This window comes from Numenius arquata, chromosome 12, assembly GCF_964106895.1.
Source record: "Numenius arquata chromosome 12, bNumArq3.hap1.1, whole genome shotgun sequence".
NCBI classification, from domain to species: Eukaryota; Metazoa; Chordata; class Aves; order Charadriiformes; family Scolopacidae; genus Numenius; species Numenius arquata.
Window position 1 is genome coordinate 2,901,922 of NC_133587.1, and position 22,969 is coordinate 2,924,890.

Genomic DNA, 22,969 nt, shown 5'->3' on the forward strand with positions numbered 1-22,969 from the left:
GCCCAAGTAACAAAATATGCTGGAAAAATTTTAGCCATTAAAAACATTTGATGTGGGTAAATACAATTAAAATATACCTAGTGAGGCTACTATGTGCTATAATAACAAACAGCAATTTAGGGTAGCTGGTGTTCCCTCAGGGTTTAAAAATTACATCTAAAAAAATCTCATCTTAAAGATAAGTTTATAAATTATCTGTTACTTTACATATGATGTGCTTAATAATTAGGTTTATTTCGGAAAATAAAATGCAAAATTGGCTGAAGTGTGGTTAAGAAAGCTGCGAGAACTGCATTCCTGAATTCATTAATCTTCAAGTGAGTAAACATTAGACACCAGGTCATGTGTTTTGTAAACGTGAAGTGTAAGATTTCAGCTGAAGTTCCACCACTGCATCATAAAAGTACTCAGCTGGAGTTAATTAAAAAGTCATTAGCAGAAAGACTTGTTGAGGCTACAAAGCAGTAATTACTTACCTTTGTATGAGTTACAAGGATGTTAATTCAAAAACCTGCAAAAATATGCAAGGCAATATCTCTGCCTATTATCCACTTCAGAGGTGTTCTTGTGTGTGTGGATAATGTGTGAAGTATGAATATATAAAGAGAAAAAAAAGGAAAGAAAAAAATACTACCTCCCCCCAAACTTAAAAGTAAAGAATGATCCTTAAATTATTTCATGTAAGGAAGAAAGGCAGCAGGAAGAACTTGGTGCAGAAGTGTAAAGTATCATTGATACCACGCTGAAGATTTCATTCTCGGCACTAGCACTGAAAATGCAAGACCTGAGAGAAAGGTGCCAAATCTAAATTACAAAAATACAATTCCAATTAGTACAGTCAATTGCTGATTCACGGTGCACACTGTGCAACCCCTTTGTAAAACAAATGTATCAATACTTACCTTTTCTAGATTAGAAACAATTATTGTCTTTACAGGAAAAATTTAAAGCTTAATCGTGTAGTTTTCATCCAGACATCAGCTGGGCAGATCAACAGGCTCTTAATCATACAACTGTCCTATGATACAACTGAAACTCCTAAAAGTGTCTCCCATTTGTGTTTATCTGTGTGAAAATCTTTGAAGGTGAAGAAAAGTAGTTTGGTGCCATATTAAGAAAAAAAATAATAATAAAAATCCTAAACTCCCTAGTCTTGCAGAGCCAAGAATGGATGGGTATTCAAAGAAAATGGAAATGATTATTCAGGAATATCCCTATGCGATACATACATTTGAACAACAGTGAAGATGAAATGGCAGCAGTCCTTTCAGGCTTTACAGCATTGTAATTATGATCGCTTGCCCAGGACGGCGTGGTGTTTTCTGCTGCTGGCTCTTTAGCAATAGGTTGAGTGTTCGGCTCCATCTTGGCTGTTGTCAAAACAGTCTTCTTCACATTCAGCTCTCTTTTCTCAGGAAATTGTCTCTTTTGGTTTGGAAGAGGCTTAATACTGACCTGCATGATTAAAAGAAGCTCTATTACTAATAATCATAAAATATATTATATTTTACAAACAAGCAGAGATATAGTTACATACATGTACATAAATTTCTTTTATAGTAAGCTCCTGTAAATACACTTGAAACGATGTAATTTCACATTCAAGCAGAGGCAATATACACTGTAACTTCAGGAAAAGAAAACAGCAATGAAACCACCTCAAAACAGCAGCATTTATATTCAGGTTGTGGGGGTTTTGCTTGTTTGTTTTAAAAACTACTGCCCATTTTATAGTGGTCTCAAAAGGGAAGGAAGGTGGCTTTGATTTCATCATTTTTCTTCCCAAAGTGCACATACAATGCAGTCACATTAGTTGACAATTCACAGTAATTCCAAATTACTGCCCAAACCCCAGTAATTTAGAGTTAAAAAATTAAAATTAATTTGGAATGAAATGAAAAGGTGCACTGCTTATAGTTTTTTTAAAAAGTAAATTAATTTGGAACTAATTAAAATAGGTTTGGTTTTTTGTTTGTTTGCTTGTTTTTTTCCTTAAGAAGTGCACTGGCATCTAGAAGGCCCTTACAAGAAACTCTCTCCATCTAGGGGTTATTATTAAGATTTTTTAAAAAGTGATAGAAAAACATTTTATTGTCAGAAGAATTAAACAATGCTTTTACCACAGAAAAAGGCAAGAGAAAAAAAAAAAAGCTCCTCTTCAATGCAGGACTTGGCAATTTGTCCCAAAAAGGAGAGCAGAGACAGAAGCCACAACTCTTTTGGATCTCAAACATTAGCTTACCTGTAGCTGAGATTTTGGCATGCCAGGTTTTTCAGATTTTGGTTTGATCTTCTCTTTAGGTTTTGGTTTTGCATCTTTGCCAGAACTTAAAAACTTCATGGTGGCCGCGGCGTGTTTGAGAATGCAGTCATTGCTGCAGTACACGGAATCGGGCTGGGCCACATTAAAACAGCCGGGACCGATGCACTTCGATGCACCAGGAGCTTCAACCACCTGTGGATTGAAACGGAGTGAGTTCAAACTTTAAAGAAGAAACAACAGAAACATACCTTTAGAACATGAAGAAATGCTCATATATCGTGTGCAGACCACAGCTAGGACTGTCAGTGACTTGCACAACTGCCAGCGTGAAAACAATTTTAATTCATGATGTAACAGAAACAACCCATACAAATGCAAGAATTTCACTCTTGTAGCACACTGTTTTCAGAAGGTGGTGTATTTTCACGTGGTTGGTCTGCTGGCAGTGAGCTAAGGGAGAGGCTGATTTCCTACATTTTCAGTTCCTGTAAGGACACAAATGTTTCTTCTGATCCTCTGCATTATGTAAGAAATCTCCTTAATAATGCAGAACTGGTTTCTCAAGAGCAAGGTTTCTGAAACATTTTATTTCTATATCACCATCAGCAGCTGCCTTCAATCATGCACTCACGCAAAGGGAAGCACTCGGCTGTTCGCGTGTACAGATAATTCTTGCTCTAGAGTTCTATCAATTTTAATTTTAGAAGTCTCCACCTTACATCAACACAACCGTTCTCCCAGATAGTTTTGCTGTAGCCTGATACTTCTTACACATTGAGAAATTTGCATGTGCAATCTCTATTCTCCTCTACTTCACAATTACTCCCCATTTATATAAGTGTTATATAGTATGCATATCCTTTTCAAATGTTAAGATTTAGAAGATAGCACAATCCTTGAAAACAGAGCACATCAGGCCAAAGCCTAGAAATACCTGAAAGCTCTGTAGGCTCCAATACATCACCTCTGGGTATTATACCTTTAGTCTCACTCTTCTAAGATCACTCCTAAAAATGTTATACAACTGACCTAACACCCTGAACTACCGTAGTTCTAGACAGCCTCTCCCACATCAATAAGCTGTAACTTCTAATTACCAAAAGTAAGTTTTTTGGGAGTATTTCCAGTTAAAAAAAATAAAATATTATTTGCATAGTGTGGCTTATTTTTCCCCAGTCAAAAGTCAGTAAGACAGCATTATCTGCTGCTGTCTGATAAAACCTGGGTTTGGGAATTTTCCCATAAAAATTAAGTTTATGCTTTGAAATACTATTCCATCATGTAAACACCAAACTGTGAAGTTCAAGAAGGAACTATCAATTCATGTTCCCTCAAACTTCAGACTAATTGAGCTGTCATTTCTAATCAAGGGCATTTACTCAGATGATGACAAAACTTTCAGCATTGATGTCCATATTTAAACAACTTCTCAAAGTTTTAATCACAAACCAAAACTCCACAGCTATTGGTGCTTATGGACAGCAACAAACAGGAGTCCTTCCCAAAGCGTGTAGAACACTGGTGTAAGAGAACAGATAAACTGAATAATGAGACTGTTCTATCACTGTAACACAGTGATATAGCAATGATTTTTGCCCAGAATGGGCATGGAATTCTGCAGTGAGAGTGGCGATTGTTTATACAAGCCATAGAGGCTTGAATAAACCTCTTAACTGATGTTTGAGGGACAGCACGGGCTGAAAACACAGACTCGACTGCTCAGCCCCTCAAAACATGGTACCACCTGGCAAACACAAGTAGAGCAATTCCATTCCATTTCCAAGCGCCAAAGAATACCTAAAACATAAGCAGTTCTTCCACAAGAGGCAATGAGTTAATGGTAATTATGTTTCTCTTTCACTAAAGGAGAGATGTCTAACACATTCAAGGAACTCATTAGCATGCTAATATCAAAGAGAATCGGCAATACTCAGAAGCAAAACTTAAAATTGATACTAACAGTGAAATGCAGACTAACACCAACAGAACTGGACTCTCAAAAACATTTTGGTGTACAAAGGAGTAGAAATGTATTTGAAACTGTATTAGAAAACAGTATATTTCTCAAAGATGTTTTCAACACATTTATCTTAAAACAGTAAATATTTCTATAGTAAGCACAAACTGTTCTGACCTATCCCTTAAGCTCACTCTGTTGATATAGAAAACTCTACTATTTAAATTGACTGTAAGAGGGGGTGTTTCATAAACGTTTTGTAGGAAACGTACTACAACAGAAACATTCCCCCAGAGAGATGCTTAGACTCAAAACTGTAATACTTATTCTAGGGATGATTTCAAAGTTTAAAGATTAGGTGTGAAAGAACAAACTCATACAGAAAAAAAATACAAACAGTTGTACCATTCTAACAGCAAATACACTAAACGTGCTCTTCAAGGCACAGTAAAAAGGAAAGGAAAATGTTCAAGATGTTGGCATTAGGACAGTAGCATGAGGTTTTTTTTATTTGTGTACATTGAGCTGCAGGAGCTTCTTTGCTTGTATTCTGAACCAGGCATGGAACTTGCTACTACAAAATTTGTATTTATTTTATATTTTATGCCAGAATTTGCAGTAATTCGAAATACATAACTTAATGTTAAAAAAAGGCAGTATAAAACAATTCTTTATGCACTAATAACTTGAAGCATCAGGACAAAAATGAGAACTTCAAAGACTAATTGGAAGTACAGAGGAAGCACAGCTGGAATTAACTCCAACACAGACACTTGACAATGTTCAGTAAAAAGTTTCACTATCGTTAAAAATGTCCAAAATTGTTTGAGATCATTTCAAAGCTAGTAGAAACCAGTTCAGAATTCTAATATTTCTATTAAAATAACACCTTATTATTTGACTTCCATAACAGTATTTAGGAAGGACATAATAGCACAAAGCATGTAGTGTGGCATTTCCTTACACATACATAAAACTTTTAGATCTCCCACTACATAAAAACACTTTCTTCGTTTTAGTTCCTGTATTGATAAAACCATGAATAAACTTCCACTAAATAGTAATATTTAGAGGGTTGTTCAGCTTCAGGTTTAGCTTTAAAAAACGAAGTCAGATTTACAGCCATATAAGCAAGCCATTGCCTCAATGTACTCAGTGAAATACAAAGAATAAGAAACAACTCAAATACTTACAGGCTGAAATATCTTTAGTTTCTTCTTCCCACTTGGATTTGCAGCTTTTTCAATCCTACCCTTGATTCCTTGGTCCTCAACAGATTTTTGTTCAATTGTTCCTATGCTTGTGAATTCTGTGCCATCCACATTTACTTGCCCTGTTTTAGCTTCCTGCTGGTCTGTTTCTGAAACGGGCTCATCCTGTCCCTGCAGAATGGTGCAGTTTGGACAGATATAGTCCTCACCGTTCCTCTCCAGCAAGCGCCCTCGAGCCTCCGAAATACCCACACAGTCACCATGAAACCATTCCTCACATCTATCACAACAAATCATAAACCTGAAAAAAAACCCAAACAACCAAGGAACAGTAAAACATTGTGAAATGAAAAGACAATTAATGCTCAACAACTATTTCAAGCAGATCTTAATTAAGTAGCCCCACTGAAGTACCACTGTACTGTTCCATCCCACTGTTTATTTCTATACTCATTTGCTTATCCTCTCTTTTAAATATGTTGAAAACTCCCTCCCAAACCTCAACCCAACAGCTCATTTACACACTCAGAAAGTAAACATTAGCATCTGGTTCCATTCTTCATCACAGAAAACTTCCAATTACTTGCATTGCATTTGTAGCTGAAACCTTTCCCTACCTGTTGTTATGTGGCTGACGACAAATACAATACAGTGCATTTGGGTCATAAATCTCAGACTCGGGTTTGCTTTTGGGCAGTTCTTCAGGTTCTTCATCTGTGACGGCTTTTGCGCCGAGGGCAGGCTTCACCTCCTGCTGAACCTGAAGATCTTCAGTGTCTTCCTCGGACACAACCACTTGGCTCGCGATCTCCGTGCTGTCTGCAGTCTCAGGCTCTTGTTTGACAGGCAACTCAGTCTCATCTTGTTTTTCATCCTGGACTTCACCTGGTTCTGGAGGATCTTGTTCCGTATTTCTCTTCCTCAGGCGGTTCTGTATATCCTTCAGCGTCAGCTGCACAGGTTTCTGTTCAACGCGTTTCTTCCTCAGCCGATTCTGCAGTTCCTTTAGTGTCAACCCATCACTATCACTATCGGAAGTATCACCTTCCTCCTCCTCTTCCTCCTCCTCCTCTTCTTCTTCTTCTTTTGTGCATCTGCTTTTAGAGCCTTTCTGATGCATACTACTCCTAGTGCCCATCCTCCGAGTTGCAGGTTTCGTATCTGGAGTGCTCTCAACACTGTCCTCTGAAGCGGTTTCAGCGTCTGTAGCCGGACAGGATGCCGGTTCACTCGAATCTTCCAGAGCAGCAGGAACACTCCTCCTTCCTCGGCGTCTCACCGTTGTAAGAAATTCCTCCACTCTTTCCGTTCGCTTTGGTTGCCGTCCGCTACGCCTGAGGTTTAAGCTTTGCTGCTGCTGTTGTGGCTGTTGCTCACTGGAGTCCACATCGATATCTCCTGCACCTTCTCGCTTGGCAATCGTAGTCCTTCGAAAGCCCCAGGTTTTCCTGAACTCTTTACTTGTAGGCTTGATAGTTTTTTGTTCCTCCTCATTGCTTTGTTCACCTTTCTCATCCAAAACTGATGCTAAAAGCAAGGGAAGAGTTATTGAACTGGTGGTGAAGAAATGTGTTTTTTCATAAGTTGGTTTTTTTTCCCAACATAGTATTATTTTCTTTGTAATAGTAAATATGGACATGTAAGTACCTCCACCTCATTTTATGACCCTGAAAACAGATAAAATATTTTCTTGTGAATGTACTACCACAGCGGTAGCCACTAAATAGGTCGTGGAACACTGTGCCAACATAATCCAGCTGTTATAAAATCTTTTGTTATTTAAATACACATATATCCACATATATACACACAGAGGACAAAAAAAGCATATTTTCTGCCCAATTTAAAAGGAAGAAATCTTACCAGGAGAACTATTTTCCATGTTGTCAGTATTAGATTCAGATTCTAATGGCACTGGCTGTGAATTCACAGCCTGTTCCATAGTATGGACACCCTGAAATGCTGAAAAGAAACATAAGGTTCAAAACTGAGATACAAAAATATTCATAGCCTAAGTGATTATTAAATATTCTGCTGTAATCTCATTATGTTAATGAGCTATTGCTGTTTAGATAACACAGTTAGTCAAATAACACTGATGGTTTGGACTTTAAACAAAATGTAAAACCAGAAAAATATCCCAGTCTTCCTTATTAAAATAAACTAGGTCTATATCTTGCCTACTAAACAGTTTAGCCGCTATTTTTAAGTTGTTTCAGAAACACTGGTGAATATGCAGGATAGAGCAACGCACTTTCCCTTCATTATTTCTCTAACAAGGTTTGTTGGATAGAAGAAATTATACAGAAAAGAACAAAAATAAAAATCTTCTCAAACATCTCTCTGGAAGAAAAGATTAAAAAAAAAAATAAAAATCTGTGTTCACTAAAACTTGAGAAAAGCTCCTTGTTGTGGTTATATATTAAAAAAGTTTTCAGCCTGTATGATCTACCAGAAAGATCAAAAAAAAAAAAAAAAAATTCCACAAAGAACCTCCAACTATCGCAGATGGAGCCATAGGAAAATAAAAATAAAATAAAATCTGTGCTGACAACCAGGATCCCTTTTTCTCAAAAAGCCATTTCCAGCATAGCAGGAGACTCTCTTATTTGAAAAGACAGAAGCAAATAACAGAAATAACTATAAAATCTGAGACTGCATTTTGAGCAATTCAGGAATAACCTGGCACAAACAAGTAATTCAGGTTGGTATTACATCCCGGTGCAATGGTTTAAATGAGCTGCATGTCATGTAAATGTTTTGCAGTCATTGCAGTTACATTGCTCATGTGAAACTATAATACACAGTAGTAAGTATATCTCAATGAATTGGGTAAACAGAAACAGTGTTTTTAAAACAACATGATGAAATATCCCCCGACTCTCCCCCAAAAGTATTTCTGGAGTAGGTATACGCATATTCCTGGCTCAAACATCGCGCACTGAAGCCAAAAGGGAATATTAACAGAATACCTAAATAACAGTATGTGCTGAAAGAATCAAAGATATCTCTACCAGCTGCATGTATTACAGCTACAAGTTCTCAGAGGCATCCTTCAGTAAGCTTTTCCCAGACTTGCAACGTACAGTGGTGATAAACACCTCCTTATTTCATACACTGCAGCAGTTGCATTAATGTTCTGCCTTATTAAACACCATCGCTCTACAGTGTGACTCCTCTGCTTTCTTGTATTACATTTAACAATGTTAAGGGAAATGCAACTGTCAATGCCATGGAAATGTAAACATCCAGACAGCTATGTTAACTTTTAACACTGAAGTTGTAACTTAAGATTGTCACTTCCATGAGATACTATAAATGTAGCAGTAAAAGCAGTAGACTCCAGAACATCAATTTAAACAGTAACCGATTTATTTTAACATTTCAACCAGAATAAAAACTGAATTTAAAGCCTGTACTACGCAGGTAAAAAGCTGAAATGGCTTCAATTCAATAGGAAATTCCATTAAGTTTCCCCACCAAAAAAAATCACCAACTATACCTTTAAAAAAATAATTAAAAACAACACTACAATTATATTCACACCAGAAAAAGGCTGAAATAGAAAGGAACAAGTCAAAATAAATTTTACATCTTTGTTTACCTTGGAAGATGAAGTTAAAAGCTACAGGCAGAGGTAATCCAAATTCTGAGATATAAAATCCAGATAAAACGTAAAGAAATAAGAAGTCTCTTCAATGTCCTCTCTATGCTTTACCTGACACAGCATTAGAGGTTGGACTGGTTTCTCCCTGTAGAGCTGAGTGAAAAGGAGAGCCAGAGGAGGGCAGCAAAGGATCAGAGTCATTCAGCATTATCCTTCCAGCACATGCTGAAATTCCCAATTCAGAAGTGCCAGACTGAGTCTCGGAGTTGTCAGCAAGACCAAATACTATCAATCCTCCTTTTCCTGCTGCCTCCTGGGGGGAAAGATTAAAAAAAAAGACAAAATAAGGCATGATATATTTATGAACTTACCTTACTAATGTTTACATAAATTTGGAATTGTTTTGCCTCTATTACACTATAAAGCAAATTCTGTTATTTGCCTTTTTGACAGTTTTCTGCTTTCAGAAAGACCCCGAAACTGGAATGAAAAGTCAAAGTAAAGCAATACCACCCCCACCCACTCACCAACAGCTGAGACCTTTAAATAAATACAAAATACGATTGACCTCTTATCTATTCATTTACATCCCATTAAGACTTCCAAGAGCAGTAACAAACTGCAATCAACAAGTCTATTCCATTTACAGTATTGAAAAGCATTTGCAGAGGGAAATTTAATAAGCACATATTGTGCAATGAAAATGCAGAAATGCTTATAAACTTGAGCTGATGGAGTTTAAAAGCAGGGGAGATTTACCAGTTTGTATTACTAAATTTCATTACAGAAGACATCTGCAGCTTTGAGGATTTAAATCCAAGTGGCTACTCAGCGGTTTTGCAATGTGGGATATAATAAAAGGTTATAGTTGAGCTTCAGAATTAAGGAATATTCCTTATCACTGTCCCTTTCACTAATAAGGTTTGCACTATAAAAAATTTCAGAAGCTTTATTTCAAGAACAGATTATATCAGTAACAACACATTTTTCCCAAAATTAACCCTTGGAAAATATTTCAAAAATCTCATTTAAAGCATCTGAAAAACTGTTTAGTCCAGGGGTCCCAATTCACATACAGAATGGCAATGGAAGATCAATACTGACTGCTTCCTTCCGACCTCACCTAAGCTAAAAAATCGGTAGGAAATGCCTGCATTTAACCCAAAGTAGTCTATCAAACTACTAGAACACTGGAAAAGAATTTGGGAGGAAAAGAAGGACCAGATGGATAGGACAGAAAAAGCCACTTTTCAACTGACCTATAAAATAAATGAGTGAAGACAAAAGAACAGTACTGGACTCAGACTCTGCGTGTCAGCTTTCTGCAATTAAAGACGCATGGGGACTGCCTTAGTAGGTGTAGGAAGTAACTAAAACATTAATTATTCTTTCAAAGGAGTAAAATTTGATTGTTAACACTCCAGTGGGGAGACATATACATATAAGAACAGATTACATCATCCTCAATGTGCCAATACATAGCCTGACTTTTCTTTTTAAAGAATACCTCATTATTTTCAAATCTCTCAAGCCCCCAACTCTTCAAGCATCGTTGCTGCTTAGAAACACGTTTATCTTCCTAAGTAACTATCACCTCTAGGTGCTCCCCAATGCTATGTTACTGTCCCAAAAATGAGAGGGAGAAGACAAACCCCTCCCTAAATCTAATTTTAAACAGTGCATCACTTTATTATTTCATGAACAAGAAATCTCAAAGTTTGCATGACTGTGGCAAAGCAGAATTAGGAAAAAAATTATGAATATATAGGTAGATCCACATCAGTGCTTCCTTCCCCTTTACCTTCTCTACAGGGGATTACGTACATTATCTACATTCTTTCCCTCGGCCAATTATTCCCACTCCAAAAAGAGGAGAAAAAAATTGAAAAAAAAAAAGACAATAGAACAAACTAATTTTAAAGACCCTAGTGCTGTATCTCATGGTATTGAATACCTGCTCTAATACGTATTTTGCTCCATTGTCTGAATCAGTGATTATATCCAGGGAGTCTGTCACTGATGGCTGAAGACAGTCTGAATTTAAAGTGCCTTCTTCCACGCTGTTGTTCTGTAACAACCTCTCAATCTCCCTGTTCAGAATCTCCAACTGATCACACATCACGCAATTTTTAAGCGATATGCCTAAAGGAAGAGGGAAAGTCAGCTAATCACTTCTTGTTCAACTCTTAATATTAAACTATGAAAACTGTGCCCATAGGACACGCAAAAAGTGCATCCTATTTGAGTAATTAATCCAGTAAAACACTAAAGAGCTGTCTAAAGGATTGTCTTCCCAGTGCACAATTACGGATCTGTGCATTCAAGGCCTTGTGTGCAACACGCTCTTTACAATTAGGTTTGAGCCACAGAGCTGGCAGAGCATTCCAAAAATGGAACTGGCATCATCCCTCCTTAGGAGAGGTGCTGCATCACTGAAGGTAATACGTTTTACAGTGGTATCGTACCCCCCCCAGTGGCAAGGCTGCACAGTGCAGAGTCTACAGCTCTGATTTCACATAAACCAGCATTTTCAACACAAATAATAATTGAAAACTAAGATTCTATGCAAGAATCATACTTCTTTTTGCATTAGTAGATGTTATCTCATTATTATTACCTCTATTACCTACAGGAAAAAACTTTAACAGAACTGCAATTTTAAAATCATTTCTAATTTGAGAGGTATAAAAATTCAGTACACTTTAAACACTAAAATCGCAGACCCCCTACATTTGCTATAAAATGCTTGGGTTTTTCACTATTATTATTTAGTATATACACTATATATATGAAGTATATATACTTCATTTTTTCTCTCCCCTTTTGGTCCAAATTCCTTTTCATGAAAACAGGGTAAGTTTCAAACTTATTTTACATTAATCTGCTTTTGCAGACTGCATCTTAATACATTATGTTAAATGCCTAAGAGAAGCTGAAAAATCAAAGATTATGAAAGCATAAAAGCACAAAGCCTTAGTTCACAATCACACTTTTAAGCCTAGCAAGCTGGCTCTTCTAAGCAAACATTCTACTAACTGCCTGCAAAAATATTTACTACAGCATAAGGCAACTTTGTAGTCTTCAAATATCCATTTCTCTCCCCAATTCAGTATGATTGTTTGTATATTTTGCACTGTTTATTCTCAAGTTCGCTACTCAACTGGAGCTGAGATACTGACAGAAAGGTAGTATGAAGCCACAAATGGGTTATCTTATTTTAGATGAACTGAACATTCATGATCAATTAATCTCATTCCTCCTAATTCAGTACATTAATCACACCTCTGAAACTGAAAATTCTACCTGGAAACTGAAAATTACTGTACTTTCCCTAATAGGCAATTCCCATCAGCACCATCCTGCCCTTCTGCCACATCTCCTTTAGAAAGGATATTATATGCCTTGAAAAATTTGAGGGACAGAAAGGCAAAATGTTAATAATAGAAATATATAATCTTGCTTATTGATAATGTCCTCTGGTTTTGCACAGGTTAACAACCTGTGTAATAAGCAACCTCCACTGTGAAAATGTGTAAGCTTTTAAGACTGACTATAAATAAAGGTAGAAACGCAAATCAAGAGCTTCTTAAAGGAAAAAAATCTCTCCCCCTTCACAGATGAAGTAAGCTTTGGCAACACAAACCCCAGGGTGATTTAAATGGTCACACAACATACAGAACAAGTCCTCATTGAACAAAGGATTCACAGTGCTTATTAAAAATCTGTGTTTATGGAGTACGAAGAACAAAGTACAATCCTAACCCGAACTGGGCTGGTACTTGCTCCCTTCTCCTGCGCTCAGTTACTTGGGCTACGCCACATCCACCCACGTCACTCTGCCACAGAAACAGACACCCTGATACTTAGGAAACACTCAGCTTGTGAACCCAGCAGAAAATGAACCCACCAAAGAGTGATCCAAAAGGATAAATAAAATGAACATCAGAACTAGTGTAAAGACATGCAAGAACAGGGATGGGGAAGAAGACCCCAGTGTAGCCCCTTGCTGCTGGCTTGTTAACACATGCACATCACTATCCAGGCAGCAAACGCTCGTCAGATCTCAGCTACCGGGACTTCAGTAACTGGCCCCTCGGTTAAGATTCCGATTTAAGCTTGCAAACTGTAATAACGTGAGCATTGCAGTGAGACAGAACAGTCACTTGTCTACAAGTGGAGCATAAAGCTGATGCATAGTATCTTGAGAAAGAAAGAATATTCGACCAAGAAAACATTTATTCAGGTTTTTCTTTCCCCAGTAGTTTGCAGGTTAAATGTTCCAGTTTCCCCCAAACAAGTTAGGCATTTGATTTCATCCTGGGCCTAAATTCCAGAAGCAATTTTAGCACAAAAGTGTCCTATCCTAGAAAAATCACAAAGCTTTTAATTTCAATTTGGTCAACTATTCTCAAGCAGTGACAAACCCGAAAACACAGGGCTGCCTGCTCTGTCAGACTCCAGAAGTCACCACTCGCTTTCAGCATCCCTGAGGATTCTCTAAACACAGGAAACCCGTGTCTTCCAGCACACAGGGCTTGGAGAAACTCCAGGGCAGTATCAGCAGCCAATATAACGAGAGAGAAAAGATATTCCCATATTCCAAATCCTGCTGCTACTGCGATACCACTTGATCACAAATGCAATACATTACAAATCCATCCTCCAACATGTCTTATTAATCAGTTAAAAAGAGAGGGAAAGCTTGTAATCTCACCCCATTTTCTATAAATAAAAAGCGTACCGCAATCTACGCAATCTACTGCCACCTTTGTAACCCAACAGTTGACAAGTCTCAGGCCAAAAGGAAGGAGAGATGGATGACCTGTACCAGTAACACCGGGCTGAGGGGTGTTAACTGCAGGACCAGCAGCTCGGAGACACCTGGACCTGCCGATGCTGACTTCACTAAGCCCTTTTAAAGATGCCTCAATATAACACTTTAATCTGATGAACAGAGCAAAGCTTGTAAAGAACACCAACATTTCCCCCTCTTTTTGTGTTTGCATTTTTAGACAAAGGCCAATTCAACAAATTGCCAACAAATATACATTCACATCAGTATCTCCACTTTTTTTCCTTCTCACGTCCCTGAAGAGGTAACGAAACATTCAGTGCGTCCACAGCCTGCAAAGGTTTTGGCTTTTCTAGAACTTATCATTTTAACTGTATTAAGAACTCCCTGCCTCAGTTAGCTGGGAAAACTTCACTCTAAAAAAGCGACCCTGAAAGACAGCTTAGTAATAAAATCTTTAACATGAAATAAAAACAATCAAAAGATGTAACTTATCTTTATCTCAGAACTTGTGTAACAAAAAAAACCCCAACTAAAACTAAGTCAGAATTCAAGGTAAATTCTTCAATTTCATCTTTCAGCTTACTAGCTATTTTACTCAGTTTTTTTTAAGGAATCTATATGAAAGACTAGTGATCTTTATCATCTCGTTATTGTTAATCCTCAGTGTCAACATCTAGATGACAAAATATGCTGCCCCTTATTCCATGTTCTTGGATGACAGCACCCTTCAACATTCAGCCAATTTGCAATATTTACAAGCACCTTCCCTGAACACCTTAGTCTAAATGATTAATATCTGTCACCTATTAGTTCTCTTATTCCCTACTCAGCCTAAGAACTCTACAGAAGGATGTCTTAAATTTTGAAGATCTCACACATATGCACCCCTACAGAAGCACCCAAGAAAGGGGGGTTCACCTCGTATTTAAGACTCATGATAGACCCTAGTACCTGCAGGAGTTGTTTCAGTGTGACCTGTTACCTAACAAGTATTTTACTTCTATCGTGACAGAGAAACAACAGTGTGTTTTGAGGTTTTTGGTGTTTTGGTGTTTGGTTTTGGTTTTTTGTTTGTTTGTTTCATTTTTAAAGTCTTCACATTGAAGCTCCAGTTAATAGAACACACACTGTGGAAATTCAATGGCAAGGGCCCAAGGACAGGACAGAAATCTCAAAAAACCACAAGGGCCAATACAAGATTCAGCAATTTTCTGAAAACTGGGGTTAGCGAGAAGACGACCGTTTCCATCTGCAAAGAAATTGAAAACATAAGAAATCTTACACCTTCTAGTTTTTAAAGCAGGTATCATTCATCAGTGACCAGTTTCATCTCCACATCCAGACACAAATCCAGCCTTTGCCAGTATTTAAGACAGTAGCTTCAATCAGAATAACTTGTAACTGGCCTTCAGTTATATTTTCCTGTGAGTTTTTTCAGAATAAGAAGGCTTGACATGCAAGCTATTTGGCTAGAACCAAATATCCAGGATAGGTTTCTTAAGTATCAAAGAAATTGCAGGATGTTATGAAGAGGACAGAAAACGTCCTTTCCAGAATGATGTAACAGTGATTCCAATCACAGCTGACACTTTTTACTCATTTTATTCCTTGTAGGAATAAAAAGAGGCACTGGGCTTGGCCTATGCCTTCTTTAAGTGTAAAAAATTCCTAATAAGCAAATACATTAATACCACGAAGGAAAAAAATAAATTATCTGAGAACTTATATAAGGACACGACTTCTGATGGAAATGAAAGAAATGGTGGTATGGCTTAGCCGATGCCACTGCCACCCAGAAGACTGATCCCACTGAAAATCACTTTGCATCCCTATTTGTCAAAGATGACACCTGGGAAACCTGCACTCTTTCTACTAAGCAGCAGCAAAATTCATCTCTTGCATCAACAAGGATTACAAAAGCAGCCCAAAGGAAGTCAGCAGGGCAAAACCAATTTTGTATGTAAACGAGCAGTTCCACTGAGACACGGACAAAAGGTACAATCCACTTCCAAGGTACAATCCAGTTCCTTCATTCCCAGAAGGAAAACACCTTGCAAGAAGTTGTGAAACGGGAATGTTGTTATGAGAAAAGCGATGAGAGTGGAAGAGAGGGGCAGCAGGCTCAAGTCTGGATATGGGGAGACGTAAGAAAACTGACAAGATCCTGAACTCCTTCCTCCACTGCCCAAATAACCTACTAGCTCACGACTTGACTGTTACAGACAAGCTGCAGTTTAAGGTCAAAAGTCCAAATATCCCTGGCAAATACAAAGATTTTATGCCAGGAATAAGTTTACATTTGAAAAACCATGTTAAAATAAAACTTGCATAAAAGCAAAGTATTTCACTGCTTATAGTTAGACCCAGTAGAATAAAAACAATGCTACAAAAAATGTAACACACATCTGTAAATGCTTTGCTGGCTATAAACACTAAATTAATTCCAAGATTATAAACAAACCTACCACCTCATATACCCACAATACTAATAACTTAAAAGTGGTAGTTAATTCCTTCCCATTCCAGAATAAATACATTATTCCCATTTGAAAAATTAACACATTAACAAGCTTTGAAATTTGCAGTGTAGATGCAGTAATATGTAATTCATTTCTACAGCCATGTTCCTCAGAAATATCCCATCCTGATTTAAGAAATGTGTACTCTCATCAAATACTGCATAAAGCAGTAATAATTACAGGCAAATATAGGCAGTACTATAGAGCCAAATCAGGATGAAGTATCACCAAGATCTAGTTTTAAGGTAACTTTTAATATCACAAAACTATTTCAACTCCAGATGCGCATAACACAACAAGTTATTAATTTTTCAGGGCAGAGAATTAATTCAGAGGCTTCTTCATCTCTGTTAAAAGCCTCTTCCTCAGTCTTGCTGAGATTTTATCACAGAATCATTGAAGGTACTACGACCTTGTGGTGTCATGATGTGGTTATCACAAATAATTCAGTAGTGTCTGTCACTACCACATTTCTACCATCAGACACGCCTGGAAAACCAGAAAAATCATCTAAATGAAGTTTTGTGGTTTGCAGACTTTGTGACTTTGAATGCAGGTTTGGTTATTTTTGGAGCTGGAAAATTATTTCAAATGTCCAGGGTACGGTGCAAAACACTTGCCCTGTCTTGGTACAGGAGAGGCCATTAATTGCACATTTACATGATACCAAATACTACCAAGATGCAATGCTGATGCCAATCACCTAACGAGATTTAAAATGTAAACACTAAGTACTTTTTTTTAATTTCCAAAGATGCAGAAACAAGTGTTCAATTTTCTTCCAGATTTTTCTCTCGTGAAAAATGACACTCAATACATTTATAAATGTCACAAGATCACTTTCTTCTACTTGAAAAAGGTATTGAAGAAATATTCCAAATTGACAATAAACTTTGTAGCAAAGCAACTTGACAGCTTAATTCTTTTAAAAAGTAAGCAAATATATTCATTCCAAGAAGTAAAAGAAATAGCTTCCCTTAGAAGCAATAAATACATTCACTTGGTCTCTATGCTTGTAATAATAAAGAAATGAACCTTTACAAATTAAAATGTCTTTAGTCACCCATTATTATAAATCCTCTCTACTGTATGTCTGATACCAACACACACACACCATCATGCTCTCCACGGTTTCTGTGGGGCTACTCACTTACCTTGCGTAAGCCTTGTGAGAAGGCCACTGCTTCCCGTGCCAGGTAACTGCGCACACACAGGAGAGTGATCCTGCACATCCGCAGAGAATGCAGGACCTCCTGGAAGCACTGGATTTAACGGGTACGCACGGAATCACAGTGCCATGCACACACCACGGGCTGTAGTGCACAGAGACATGGAGCCACTCCACAGCCTGACACAACCACCCCAAGCAAAAACGCATAAAGCACCTCCCTGGTTTATGCACAACAAAATACACATACTGAAGTTTATTTTGATGTCTTTCAGACTAGACAAATCAATTCCCCAAGCAAAACATTTTAAAAATTTCTTATTTCAGATTGCATCATACAGGAACAGAACAGTGAGAAAAAGAATCAATTAAAGGGAAGAAGGGATGGAGCACTTCACTAGGTACTGCAGCAGAATGAGAACAGCACCAGATATTACAAGTGTATTTTATTCTGGATTAGTAGCAAAAAGTGCTTCTTTGAACCAGAGTGAAGTTCCCACAGCTAAATTCAGCTAAATAGTAATTTCTCATAGAAACATTCAATGCACGTTCGCAGCAGGCCCACCAGAAATCTGGCACACAAGAGTTTTATTTAATAACAGACAAGACTGATCATATCTACAACTACAGCCATTCGCTGTCACAATTGCACAAGTCAGGAATGTTAAGTGATACAATCCCTAATCAACAGAGCTGTGCTGGGGTAAGCGCCTCATATTGGTGTAATTACACCTGCAAAAGTGTACTTTTACCTGAGTTCTGTTTGCAGGGTGGGGCTTTACAGGTGTGCACCGTCCTGCTGCAGCAGGGTTTTATCAGTGGAATTGCACACATAATAAGAAAACTCTATCAACACACTAGTACAGGCCTTTCCAAGTAGGGCAGCACTTTATCTCAGCAGGAAGCAGGACTTTGAAAGTTCACTCAAATTTCTTGAATGAAAAAAAAATTACATTAGCAAACAGAGTCTAAGATATTTGTGTACACATTAGAGCTTTTGCCAGCCCAGCTCTGTTCATGGCTGGGGACAGAACTGTGACTCCCAGCTGCATCGACGGGACTTTAGTACAGGACAAACCTTAACATCAAACACTTACACTAGGCCCATAATTGTGTTTGATAAACAAAATTCACATTCAGTTTCGTGTTTCTGCATTTGAGGAGAGAGTAACTAATTTTAAGAGGGAAAAAAAAAAGTACTATATACATGCCATTGGTATTTCCTAGTCCAGAGCTTCATGTGTGCTGACATGACTGGGCAGATGCGCTCTACCGGCTTACTAACAGCCTGACATTTGGCTTTTTTACTACTACTGTAATACCTTCTGAAGCTTTTATTCACATTCTTCTGAGTAAGCTAATCCCGTGTCTGCCCTAATTTTACCCAAAGACAACAAAACAAAATCGATTTTTTTTTGCATTGAGTTTACTCCTGCTCTCAGGGTCTGAATGGTATGAGCAAAAATGAGACAGAAAATAGGTTTTGCTCATTAAGAAAAGTTGCAAGTAGAATCACAAGAAGGGTAGATAGCTCTGCTTTTTTATTTCTCCCTTTTTATACAGATTAAGCCGGGGGAGGGGGGGAGGGAGAAGGCAGCTTTCTGTGGTCAAAAGCTTAGATTAAAAAAGCAAACATAACCATCTCTGTACAAGAAACCTTCTAAAGACCCCAGTACAAGCCAATTTTACAAGCTGTGGTGTTAAGTTTAGGCAACAAAAGTATCAATTACAAACTCTGACTGTTACTGGGTATTACCCAAAGAACAGTATCTTTACCATTCCTCTTCCATCATCTTGAATGAAAATATATTACAAATGCATACTATTTGTTTGTCTAATGTTCAATTTCTGCTACTGAACTTGACCTTTTTAGCAGCACTAAAAACATGTTTTCAGCAACTGCCCGGGAAAAAACGTGCTTTGGAAAGGTGATTCCCAATCTGGCATTCCTCTGCTGAAATACTAGATAAATCAGTTCTTTACCATGGCTGTTAATTGAACAGCAACGGTTATTTGGGCTAAGGCCGAGAGCCTTGCAGTTTAACCCTTCCACATCCCACAGCTTGTTTATTTTTAAACATATAAGATTATAATTCTACAACTGTCAAATTTCATCTTCGATTCTTACACTGTACTTTAAATTCCCCCTTCTCAAACAGCTTTACACAAACTAGCAAAACTGCAGGAGATTTTTGCCAAGTTGGCATTATTACAGCACATACACTAGTTACACATCCCAAAATACTGTACGCAAAAAAATGTTAGGTTTACTTTATAATTAAACTATCTGTATCCTCTGGTATGTCTAGTTCTCCTTGTTCATAGAACTGTGTATACAGAAATGGACTCAGAACAACTGCAGGATTATGATTTCTGACCCTACCAGCACAGCTGTTGAATAAAAACAATCCTAGGTTTTTACATTTTTTCCCTCCTAAATTTCATTTGTAAAAAGTGAGGTAAAATATAACATCTGACACAATTTATAATTTTCATTCTTATTCCATCAAAAAAAGGCTTCGTTAAATGAAATAGAACAAATTAATTTCTCCTTCAGAATTTAGTGAAACACAGTAATTAGAAGCAAACTGATTATGTTGTTAAAAATGCGTAAACACAGTTCAGTTCCTGATTTTGATTAGGGTTTGCTGTGAGAACACATATAACGCACATTTAATCTTTGTGTCTTAGCTCCCTAACTGGAAATTTAAGATTTTTCTTAACTTTAAAGTCTATCAATGCAACTGAGACCACTACCATTAAAAACTGTGAAGTATTCATTTATTTCAGAAGCTGTATTAGATAAAAACTTAATAGTTGTACAACCCTCAAAGCACTAATAGTTGACCAAAGATTCTCCTAGTGCGGAGAGAGGCTTGACAGAACATAAAGAAGCAACCAGTTCTTACATAAGCTAGATAAATCTTACTTGTGTTAAAATCCTCTCCTTAAATCTGCTACTACTTGGTAGTACTACAAGAGACACTAAGCAGAAAAAGTGCAGCAGTGAATAAAGCTCGTGCAGACAGACGCTACCAGTTCTGTCAACTAAAAACCATCGAATCTTACTCTTGCTGAGTGTAGTCCCTTCTTCTTTCATTTTATCAGTTAAATTTTATAAGCTCTCAGCCTAACCCCTATGATCCTTGCCCTGCCTCTCTCCACTTAATATTTCTAGCTGAAATTCCAGGCTGTATAGAATTAAAATCCCACAGTTGTAAACTACAACTACAAAGACAATTAGTACCTTAAACCAGAAACAAATAAACACAATCTACTGCCAGAAAAATCTCAGTAGTGAAACAAGATTAAGTAGAATAAACACTGCCTTTTGATGAGTCCAATAGTTGAATAAATATTTTTCAGTGTCTTTATCTACTATTTTGGACTCATACAATTCTACTAGCATTGCTTTTGGGAGTTTCAGGGTGTTTTTTTAAAAACTCAAAAGACATCTTTCAGTTGTACAAAAAGCACCCTCCAAAGCACTCTGTGAATCGTACGTATTATTCTATATTTGAACAGTTTTAAAACCTGTATTTTGTAGTGCACTTAAGTTTGCAAAAACTTCGTTTGCACAGTAATAGAAATCAACTAAAATATCCCTTAAAAACCCCCAAAATACAGAAACTTTGTAAAAAAAAGTATTTAAATGCTAATCTTGAAATCAACAATAATTCAATTTGCAAATCACTGGAGTCATGCGGTCTCAAAGTAGGCTGAAGGCTAACGTGAGCCTTTATTCTTCCACCAAAGTGCATTAGAAAAACGTTTATGTGCAAAACGTTTCTGGAACTATCAAGGGAAAAAAAATTAAGATCTAACTGCACAGCTATTTTGAGCGTACTTCTATATTTATTCCTATAGAAAGTTCCAAATGTCAAAGAACAGTAACAGGCAGCTGGCATACACAGAAGTGGAGCAGAACCCAAAATATCTATTACAATTAAAACAGTATATGTATCCTACACTCGTACAGTAACTACACATTGTCATTTTTCATTGACCAGCAATTACTTTAAAAGCTCTTAATTTGTTTGTTGAAGCTAAACCAATTCAAATTACCATATCAAAGAAAACTGTGTAAAATAGAAAGACTAAAAACAGTGAAAAAGTTCTCATAAAATAAAGCAAAATATAGTTGAATATCAGCTGCCAAAGAATTTACTTAAGGCTCTAATGATTAAGTATTCAAAAGAGCTATTTTTGAAAAAAGAATCCCAAACAGATTATCTGAGGGGAAAAAAAAAAATAATAAAAAAATCAAACCCCAAACAGGGAAATTATGAATGCTATATATATCTTTTTGAGTTAAATACAAGGAAACAGTACTTTTTGTCTCCCTTAAGTTCCTAGAAGGAAAACATGAAAGTCCATGCAAGAAAAACAACATGTTACACTATTTTGAACTACTGAAGGCACAAACAGCAGGGAGAGTGTAACACGAATATATTTTGTAACACGGTGAAAAGATTGTAACGTTCTTCTCAATTTAAAAATGACAAGCTAAGCCGGTAAGGTTTTCTTAGCCATCTACTAAAATGTAGCTATCACTTGGAGGTATAAACTGAAAACTACTTAACTGTATGAAAATAAATTTAGTCACCAAAGAACAGCTTTGTGGAAGCCAAATAAACAACTCCAAACTACCATCACCTCCAAGAGACAGTATTTAAGTACATTAGTGCGAGGAGTGGGGAACAGTTATTGACAGGGAATTTACTGAATATTTAAAGCCAACCAACAATTACTACTGTCTAAAAAATTCAACCCCTCCTCTTTTCCCCTGCAAAAAAAAAAAGTAACCCGAACTTGATTAAAGTTCAACTTTTGTTGTGTAACTCACCAATGAGGAGATCAACCTCCACCTCCCAGAGAAAACAAACTTCACCTCAGGGCAGGTAACTCTCGCCCCCACCCTCCCAACAGCCTTCCCCCCACCCCCAACGAGTTTTTGGGGTGATTTCTGGCGTTCCCCGCGGCGAGGAGCACGGCCCCGGCGGTTCCCCGCACCCCGCCACCCCTCGGGCCCTCCTCCGGTACCCGGGGCAACGGTGAAATTCAACGAGAAAAGGCGGTTAAAGTCGGTCGTGACGTCACGGTGAAGCTCGCCGGCGTCAGCTTGGATATGACGTCGATCGCCTCAGAGCACAAACCGTCCTCTCCTTTTTTTACCCCCCCAACATGGAGGAGCCCGCCTTCCAGCCCGCTCCGCCCGGGGAGGGCGTCCTCTCCGCTCCGGCCCAACCGCGTTAGGAGCTTACGGGGCGGCGGCTTTTAGCTTCCTCCGGGGCCCCCGCATCGAGTCGCCGACCTCCTCTGGAACCGGGCCAGGCCTCCGGCGTGCCCGCGCCCTGCAGCCGCACCGACGGTCCCCTGAAAACAGGCCGCGCCGCTTCCCTCACACAAACCTCCCCGCCTCCCCGCCCCGCCCGAGGCCCCTCCGGCC

The 22,969-nt window shown here is 37.9% G+C and overlaps 1 protein-coding gene across 1 annotated transcript in view; it reads right to left on the minus strand.

Annotated features, from left to right (window-relative positions):
- The window catches only part of DIDO1 (death inducer-obliterator 1), a 55,326-nt gene that overhangs the window by 29,108 nt on the left and 3,249 nt on the right, over positions 1 to 22,969 (minus strand). The window contains exons 3-8 of the mRNA XM_074157755.1: positions 9,150 to 9,344; positions 7,295 to 7,393; positions 6,049 to 6,958; positions 5,414 to 5,732; positions 2,243 to 2,455; positions 1,230 to 1,455 (exon numbers count right to left, since the gene is read on the minus strand). Coding sequence (XP_074013856.1) covers positions 1,230 to 1,455; positions 2,243 to 2,455; positions 5,414 to 5,732; positions 6,049 to 6,958; positions 7,295 to 7,393; positions 9,150 to 9,246 — 1,864 coding nt within the window. The 5' untranslated portion in view covers positions 9,247 to 9,344. The remainder of the gene's footprint in view (positions 1 to 1,229; positions 1,456 to 2,242; positions 2,456 to 5,413; positions 5,733 to 6,048; positions 6,959 to 7,294; positions 7,394 to 9,149; positions 9,345 to 22,969) is intronic.